General features: G+C 24.9%; 1 protein-coding gene across 1 annotated transcript; it reads left to right on the plus strand.

Moving 5' to 3' along the window:
• Window positions 1-5592: 5592 nt before the first annotated feature.
• Window positions 5593-9853, plus strand: LOC111896086 (protein FAR-RED IMPAIRED RESPONSE 1-like). Its single transcript, XM_052766468.1, has 7 exons — window positions 5593-5731; window positions 6318-6889; window positions 7053-7125; window positions 7200-7459; window positions 8564-8932; window positions 9239-9377; window positions 9438-9853. The coding sequence occupies exons 1-7, from the start codon at window positions 5593-5595 to the stop codon at window positions 9851-9853; spliced, it is 1968 nt and encodes a 655-aa protein (XP_052622428.1).
• The last annotated feature ends 728 nt before the right edge of the window (window positions 9854-10581 follow it).

A 10581-nucleotide genomic window follows, 5' to 3' on the forward strand; every position in this document is an offset into this window, starting at 1 on the left:
ACGAGGAGGGTATTTACGTCTTTTAGAAAGATAGATGTGTGTTCACCTTATGGCCTTTATGCTGACAAGCTTCCTAAATGTAGAAAACATAGAATGATAGAATATACAGATTAGCTTCCTAAAGATAGATATATGTTTACCTTATCGCATTATTTTGGCATCTGGTGGCATTTCTAACTTCTCCACCAGTTCCTAAATGTAGAAAACATAGAATACATGGAATAAAACAAGTCATCATGAAAACTTTATAAGCATGTTTTATAAAATCATCACACAGAACAAAGTAAAGACACTAATTGAAGATTTGACTTGTACTAGGAGAGAACAATTTTGACCATATAAAATGTTGAGTAACCATGTTTGAAATTGAAACACAAAGAAAATCATAAGTAAGGAGACTAATATATAATCTTACACTCACATATCCTAAGAACATGCTAGACCCACAAATTAAGGTTAACTAAATAATTTTGGAGAGATGGTGGCCTCTCAATGGCATACTGATTTTGTACTTTGTCTGTATTTTCATTAATTCAATAGTATACGAATTTGATAGGAGCCAATTGATATTTTACAACAAACAGACAATGAGAAACAACATACAAAATCCATCTGCTTTAGAGAGATGGTCTTCACTCCCAACATAGAGGTGTACCCAATTATGGTAATAACATAGTTGCTACTTAGCGCTAAGGGTTATAAATACCATTTGCAATATAACATATTAATTATGGAAAAACTAAACTTAATATACTTACCTAATTAACAACCTTTTAAATGTATGACTAATGACAGTATGACACAAACCCTTTTGAAGGACTAACAACTTGGCTCTAATATTACGCACATAAGGGCATTTTCGTCGGCAAAAACGGACTCATAAGTTTTTAGGAAAAAGAGTGAACCTCACCCAAAATTGAATCATTTTCTTCAATTTCAATCAATGTTTCCAACATAAAATTATGAAGATTGAATAGTAACAACACAAAGTGTATTCAGATGCAATGTAATGAAGCTTGGACTATGGAATTATAAACCCCCGAAAATATGTATTTTTGTTTTTGTTTATATATATATATATATATATATATATATATATATATATATATATATATATATATATATATATATATATATATATATATATATATATATTCTAATAATTGAAAGTTTTTTTTGCCACTTGTCACACTCTCATTCAATTTTTCAAATGTCATTTTGTGGTTGTTTTGAATTAATTTTTTTTCCACATGTCATTTTATGAGTTTTTTTATTTTATTAAATTATACATAATATTTTAATGTAATAATTGCAATAGATATAGTAACAAATTGATATCAATTTTATTTATGAACTTACCTTTTAATTTAAAAATTCCCAAAATTAAAGCTTATTAGTTTCTTTGTTTGTTTATTTAATTTATTTGTTTAAATTTAAAAGATAAAAAACATTTCAATTTTAGTAATTTATTATTTTTTTTATTTTCTTATAAATTCAAAGTGCTTAAATGTTTAGACCTATATATTTAACTTTTTTTATATTAACTCATGTAATACACGAGTCTCACAACTACTCTATATATATATATATATATATATATATATATATATATATATATATATATATATATATATAGGGAAAAGTTCAATAGAGAACCATAATTATAGGTTTTTCAAGGAATTAAATATTTTTTTCAATTTCTAGAGCTTATTCTTTATCGAAAAAAAAATCTAAAAATATCTAAATTCATATATTAACATTGTGAATGTGAAAAATATTTTTTGGATTCACCGTGTGAATCCAAAGTTCACGTTGTGAATTTGACGTAAAATATTCACGTTGCGAATTTTCAAAAATATTCACGTTGCGAATTTTCAAAAATTCACATTGTGAATTTTCAAAAGTTCACATTGTGAATTTGACGTAAAAAGAATTTGAATTCTATATCATTGGAAAAAGGTAAAGTTATGAATTTCTGTATTTTTAGTTTTTTTTTTTTTTATAAAAAATAAGTTCTAAAAGTTGAAAAAGATTGGTTCATTGGTTCCTTGGTTAATTATTGTTCTCTATTGAAACTCACCCTATATATATATATATATATATATATATATATATATATATATATATATATATATATATATATATATATATATAGGGTTAGGTTCATGTAAGATGGCCTAATTTTGTGAGATCGTGAGACGCATTTTTTTATAATTATTTATTTATTTTTTTAGTTAATTCAAGTTCCGAAAATAATATTTAAAAAAAGAATTTTTGGATTTTTCCATTTATTTTTTATTTTAAAAAATTATTTTTTAGAATATGTACAGTGTAATATTCTGTTAGAATATTTCACGTATTTTTCAAAAAAAAAAAAACGGGATTTTTTTTATTTTTTTTAGTTAATTCAAGTTCCGAAAATAATATTTAAAAAAAGAATTTTTAGATTTTTCCATTTATTTTGCATTTTAAAAATATTTTTTAGAATATGTACAGTGTTATATTCTATTAGAATATTTCATTTATTTTTCAAAAGAAACGAGATTTTTTTTTTATTTTTCTAGTTAATTCAAGTTCCGAAAATAATATTTAACAAAAAGAATTTTTGGATTTTTTCATTTATTTTGTATTTTAAAATTATTTTTAGATTTGGTCTCACGATCTCACAAAATTAGAATGGTTTCAAATAAACCTGAACCTGTATATATATATATATATATATATATATATATATATATATATATATATATATATATATATATATATATATATATATATATATATATATATATATATATATATATATAATACTGGAAAAATACGAAATGCAAAAAAAAAAAAAAAAAAAAGATCTGCATTTTATTTTGAAACTAAAATTTTCAATTGAAAATACTAAAAATTTTGGTTAGAAATTATGTTTTATTTTGAAAAAAAAAATAGTTTTTCGTAAAAAATGATGTTTTTTGAAAAAGAAATTGATATAAGGGCTTTAAAAAATATGAGTGGTTTATCTGGAAAAAAAAAACAACAGGTTTTTAGACAGAAACTTGAAAACTTAATGATATTTATGATATTTTCCTTTTTATTAATTAGATATTTATAATTTTATAAACATAAATGAGCGCACCATACCCTATTCCCCTTGTCTTTTTGCCTTCTTACCCTTTACCAGCTACTCTACTTTGAAAGCTCCGGTGATCATCATCTTCTCTAGTAAGAGATGACCGGTCACCAATTAAGTATAACGATTGGAAATAATGTAACTAACTAACCACCATTGCAACCAAATCTACACAACCATTGATATTTCTACAATCATCTTCCTCTCCCTTTGTAAAGTCTCCTCCACATCACGTTGCTATCAATTGCAACCAAATTAGTCAAATAGGATCTATTGCAACTAAATCAGTCAAAAAGGTTTAAAAACAAAACGGTAAACCATGCAATATAAATAGCCTGCATCAACCTAACTCAATACCCACGTCGAAAGTCAATCACAGAAAACTAATATTTTGAATGTCAGGATTTTAATATAGACCTGTATGTTGAATACTCGTGTGAAAAAAAAATATTCAGAAATCAAATAATGTTGTTCAATTTCAATTAATTACCGTGTTTTAGTTTGGAATCGGCTAAAAAGACATCTCATTTTACCATATACACACCCTAATTAATTTTTAAAATATTTTTATAGGTTGAAATTCATTATTTTTTATTAGTTTGATTTAATTGTACACCATGTCCAAAATAACAAAGGAAAGAATTTAATGTTTGATGTGCTCATAAATTCGCCGGTACTATTGATTAGCTTCATTATGGGATTGGGCCTAGAGTCATATTTCCGTTAGGTGTAGTTTTATTGCGATGGCAAAATGGTTGCCTAGGGAACCCACTTAAAACGACCCGTGATATATATATATATATATATATATATATATATATATATATATATATATATATATATATATATATATATATATATATATATATATATATATATATATATATATATATAGAGGTTCAAATGTTTTCACTATCTATTGTATACATGTATGACTGATTTTGGACCAATTATTTTAATTATTTTAAAAAGTAATTAATACATATTAAATGCTGAATATGTAATTAATATCTATTATATCTTCAACATGTAATATGCATTAATTACTTTCTTAAAATAACTAAAATGATTGGTCCAGAATCAGTGATACATGCACACAATAGATAGTGAAAACAAAATAACCTAACCTTATATATATATATATATATATATATATATATATATATATATATATATATATATATATATATATATATATATATATATAGGTTCAGTTTCATTTGAGACCATTCTAATTTTGTGAAACCATTAGACCAAATCTAAAATTAATTTTAAAATGCAAAATAAATGGAAAAATCCAAAAATTCTTTTTTTAAATATTATTTTCGGAACTTGAATTAACTAAAAAAAATTAAAAAAAAATCCCGTTTTTTTTTTTTAAATACGTGAAATATTCTAAATAGAATATTACACTGACATATTCTAAAAAATAATTTTAAAATGCAAAATAAATGGAAAAATCTAAAAATTCTTTTTTTAAATATTATTTTCGGAAATTGAATTAGCTAAAAAAAATAAAAAAATAAATTCTTTTTTTTTTTTGAAAAATACGTGAAATATTCTAAATAGAATATTACACTGTACATATTCTAAAAATAATTTTAAAATGTAAAATAAATGGAAAAATCAAAAAATTCTTTTTTTAAATATTATTTTCGGAACTTGAATTAACTAAAAAAAATAAAACTAAAATAAAAAATAAAAAAATGCGTCTCACGGTCTCACAAAATTAGGCCGTCTCACATGAACCTAAACCCTAAACCCTAACTTTAGATGTTTATAGGGAGTGGCTCAAATGAGAACCAAAAAAGGTTAACAACCGTAAAAACCTCTAACTTTAGATGTTTATAAAGGGTTTTGGGTAACCCTAAACCCTTTATAAACACCCTAAACCCTAAACTCTAAACCCTTTATAAACATCTAAAATTAGAGGTTCTTACGGTTCTTAACCTTTTTTGCTTCTCATTTGAACCTTTACCTATATATATATATATATATATATATATATATATATATATATATATATATATATATATATATAAGGGGAATGTTCCCTTGAGATTAATAAAAAAATTAGAGATTGTGAGATTAAATATCAGCCAATGGAACTTAACGTCAACTAACGTCAAATGATTAAGGGGTATAATAGTAAACTTCAAATTAATGTTGAGAAAGCGGACACCTTCCTTTTCTAAAAATCATCATATCGCTAAATCATCGATTTTCAGTATCAATCACGTAATAATATCATCCAATCTTCAACAACTCATTCAATATAATAAAAAAGATTCTATTTTTAATGAATCTGTTATCAAATTATTCGCAATATTCAAATTGAAAAAAACGATCGAAACAGAGCATCAGTTCACATCCTCATAAATACGAGATACAAACCTCAAATCGAAGAAACAAGCACCTCGCAATCGTAAACAAAGCATTTGAAAATCGAATCAAAATCAATTTTCATAATGATGTCGCATCCAAAAGAAATTGACAAGTCGATCGCAACCGATACTATTATAGCTGAAATCAATTCATCTCCTAACGACGAACAAATCGATTCAATTTCTTTCACTTCTGAAGAACTTCAAACTACGATTCGTATTGAAGGTACAACTAATTCGTTTTAATACTACATATTACATGACAGTTTCTACATTTCATTCTGATTCTTTTATTATATAATATAAATTATAAATAATCATATATGATTATACAATACAATATGTGATTTAATCATATAAGGATGAATAATCATATATGACTGTTCATATCTATGATTAATCATATGTATTTACAGTTTGTAATTGTGATTTATCATATATGTTTTCAAATTGAAATCTATATTAATATTACATTTGGATGAATAATCATATATGATTATACATCATAAAATAGGATTAATTATATATTACAAGCTACAAATACATATGATTAATCATACATGATTAAGCAATATCAAGTATTATTATTTATAAATTGATACGTATAATCATTTATGATTAGACAGTATATTATATGATCGATCATATAATACAATGTACAAATAAATATGATTTAACATCTAATAATATATTAATATCTAAAATCATATATGATTTTTATACTAAAATATAATTACATATCGTTAATCACATATGATTATTACAACATAAAATTATATAATAACATATTTGTCATTCCCTTCTTTTATCAGGTGAAAGTTCAAATTCAACAAATGAATCATATTGCAGTAACATAATTGAAGAATCTGAATATAAACCAGATGTCCCTATAGAATTTGTACCAGTTGTAAACAGTGTTTTCAAATCACTAAATTTGGCAGTAAAAATGTATACTGATTATGCAGAAATGGCAGGTTTTCATACAAGACTGAGTAGCCAATCAAAATACAATAGCCAAATAATAAAAGAAAAATATGTTATATGCAATAGGGGTGGCAAGGATAAACCAAAACCTTGTGATACGTTGGCTACAAGTTTTGTCAAGAGAAAACCAAATTCAAACAAGATAATTATTGGGTGTACAACAAAGATTATATTTGAAAATGTTTATGGAACAAGAGATTACAAAGTTAAGAAATTCTTTGAAATGCACAACCACCCACTGGAAAGTATTGAGGAAAGACCTTATACGAAAAAGGCAAGAAAGATGTCATATTCTGAAAAAGAGTTTGAAGTACGTGCATCAAAAGCTAAAATTGGTCCGACAATGGCTCACAAAATACGAGCAGTTTTGAAAGGAGGATATGAATATGTAGGGGTGAAGGTAACAGACTACAAAAACTTGAGGAGAGGAGTAAATATAATCTTATGTTACAAGGATGCTCAAATAATCATAAACAAAATGAATGATCGTAGAGATCATTACCCAAATTATTCATTTGAGTTCTTACGTGATGGAGATCTGTTGGCTGCTATGTTTTGGGCAGATGAAAGAGAAAAGGCTTGTTATGCAGAGTTTGGAGAAGTTATATCTTTTGATGCAACTTTTAGAACAAACAAGTAAGTTAATGTATATAAATTCAAACATACTATTAATCAAATATGATTGTACTAAACACATTTTCTTTATATAGGTATAAAATGGTATTTGTTCCATTCAGCAGTTGACCACCACAAGAAATCAGTTAGTGTTGGTGCTGGGTTGCTGAGTAGAAAGACAATTGAGTCGTATGAATGGCTGCTTAAAGCTTTTCTTAGAGCTAATGAAGGGAAAGCACCAAAACTTGTTCTAACTGATCAAGATGCAACAATAAAACAAGCAGTGGAATCTGTCTTACCAAATTCAAGACACAGACTATGCATGTGGCACATAATGAAAAAACTGCAAGCAAATGTATAATAAAAATACATTATATAATCATATATAATTATATAGTATTATGACAGATGATTCATATATGACTTATGAAATATCATACTATATAACCATATATTATTAATCATATATGATTAACTATTCTAATAATATGAATTATCAGATACCATACTGTATAAACATATATGATTACATAGTATGTAATATGATAATACAGTATATAATCATATATGATTATATATGATTATAATAATATAAGTTATCATATATCATATTATGGTTATGATGATACAATATAATCATATATGATTAATCATATATGATTAATGATATGATTAATCATATATGATTACAGTACATATATGATATATGATTAATCATACATGATATATCCTACATTACAGTAATCATATATGATTAAACATATATGATTACAATACATATGTGATATATGATTAATCATATATGATTAAATAATCATATATGCTTAATCATATATAATTACATTACATATATGATATATGATTAATCATATATGAAATATGATTAATCATATATGATTATATAATCATATATGATTAAACATATATGATTAAATAATCATATATGATTAAACATATATGATTACAGTACATATATGATATATGATTAATCATATATGATTAAACATATATGATTACAGTACATATATGATATATGATTAATCATACATGATATATCCTACATTATAGTAATTTTATATGATATATGATTAATCATATATAATTAAATAATCATATATGATTAAACATATATTTTTACAGTACATATATGATATATGATTAATCATAGATGATATATCCTACATTATAGTAATTGTATATGATTAATCATATATGATTACTCATATATGATATATGATTAATCATATATGATTACAGTACATATATGATATATGATTAATCATATATGATTAAATAACCATATATGATTAAACATATATGATTATAGTACATATATAATATATGATTAAACATAGATGGTATATCCTATATTACAGTAATCATATGTGATTAATCATATATGATATATCGAAATAGGTATATAATTTATACTTATATAAGCAACATTGTTCATTCATAGATTACTGGCGATTTGTTTAAAAACAAAGACTTCAAGAAAAGATTTAACAAGCTTGTTTGGAAAATGCATATCAAACCTGATGAATTTGAAAAGAAGTGGGATTTGATAATTAATGAATTCAATCTGGAAGATAAAAGATGGTTCAATGATATGTTTGAATTACGTGACAAATGGATACTTGCATACTTCAGTGACACAAGAATATCTGGATTGATGAAAACCACTTCAAGATTAGAAAGCATGAAATCCTTCTTCAACACTTACCCTCGATCTGGAAATTTACTTTTACATTTCATGATGAACTATGACACAGCAATTCAAAAACAGAGAAATACACAACAAGAGCTTGATCATCAAAAAAAGAAAGCGGTATATAAATTTATTTCACCACGACCAATAGAAAAACATGCTGCAAAAGTTTATAAAAGTACATTGTTTTATGAAGTACAGAAAGAAATCTATAAATGTTCCTGGTACTGCCAATATGAACATCTTCCAACAAAAAATGAATGAGAGTTATACAAAGTGGAACAACTGAACAAAAACAATGATCTAAAAACAGAATTTGAGGTAATGTATTCTTATTTTAATTTTTGTTGAATCAGCACATAATATAAAAAAAAATATTCATTTATGATTATAAAACACTTAATTCTTTAATTCTATTTTGAACAGGTAGAAATAAAACTTCCAAAAAATAATGTAAAATGTACATGTGAACACTTCAACCGCTTCGGGACTTTGTGCAGACATGCATTCAACATACTCATGAAACATGTAATTAAGGACATACCTGAACAGTACATTGAGAATCGTTAGAGAAAGGATGTGATATCAAGGCATTATAATTTTGGTAGACATGTATATGATACAGGAGATAGTGAAATTAACATATCTGTCAATCAAGCATACTACAACTTTGAAGCATGTTTGGAATACGTAAGAAAAAATAAAGAAAAAATGGATTTGTTTGTTAAGAAAACAGAAAGCATGCTGAAGGAATGTGAAAACGATCCTACAAATGAATTGCAGAAAAATAGGACAGATGTTGAAGAGGTAGGAAAGCTTATGGGCATAACTATTCCAAAAGAAATTGACATCAATGTTCCAAATGTTCAAAGCAATAAAGGATGCGGAAAGAAAAGCAGAATTCAAAGTGCAACAGAAATAGCGTATAAAAATTCAAACAAGCAAACAAGAAGATGCTCAGGATGTGGAGAAAGGGCTCCTCATAACTTGCGGACATGCCCAATCAAACTTGCAGCAAAACAATCATCAAAAGCTACTTAGATATTTACTGCTTTAATCATCAATGAATAAGTCATAATTTTTTTTTTCAAAATAATATTCTTTTTTTTAGTACACTTTACTCTTTTTATAAAACAGAATTTACTATGATTTGTCTTCTGGATTAAATTTACTTTGATAATTCTTTCTTTGATTTGATTATATATTCATTCATGATTAAGCTTTTATTAAATGTTACATATAACTATTATTCAATACACGTAATCATTACAAAAAACCATATACAATATTCATATGTAAAATCATAAAATATTATGTAATACTACTTCATATGTTTTGTTTAATCATAAGTGATTAAAAATATGATTACACATAAAAAATATCTAACCATTACATACAACCATATACAACAACATTGTTCCTAACAAATATACAACACTGCTAATAACAAATCTAAAGATAACAATATTCATCATCATAGAATAACATCAAACATGATAAAATCTTCAATAACAAACAATTTCAAAAGTCTCAAATATGACGTTCCCCATTTTCCAAGATTCTTGACCTTCATATTCCTAGCTAGATTTTCATACAAATTGAAGCTGACTCCAAGAACTCTTCCACCATTACTTAGAACGATTATCTCCATTGAACATAACAAATCTTTACTACATATCTGATGTAGAGACATGTTGTTCATTAAAAAGAAATCTTCTTTAAATAAACAACATTCCTCTACTTCAAAGACATCTAGTAAAGATCTGATA

The sequence above is a fragment of the Lactuca sativa genome, chromosome 8 (genome assembly GCF_002870075.4).
Source record: "Lactuca sativa cultivar Salinas chromosome 8, Lsat_Salinas_v11, whole genome shotgun sequence".
NCBI classification, from domain to species: Eukaryota; Viridiplantae; Streptophyta; class Magnoliopsida; order Asterales; family Asteraceae; genus Lactuca; species Lactuca sativa.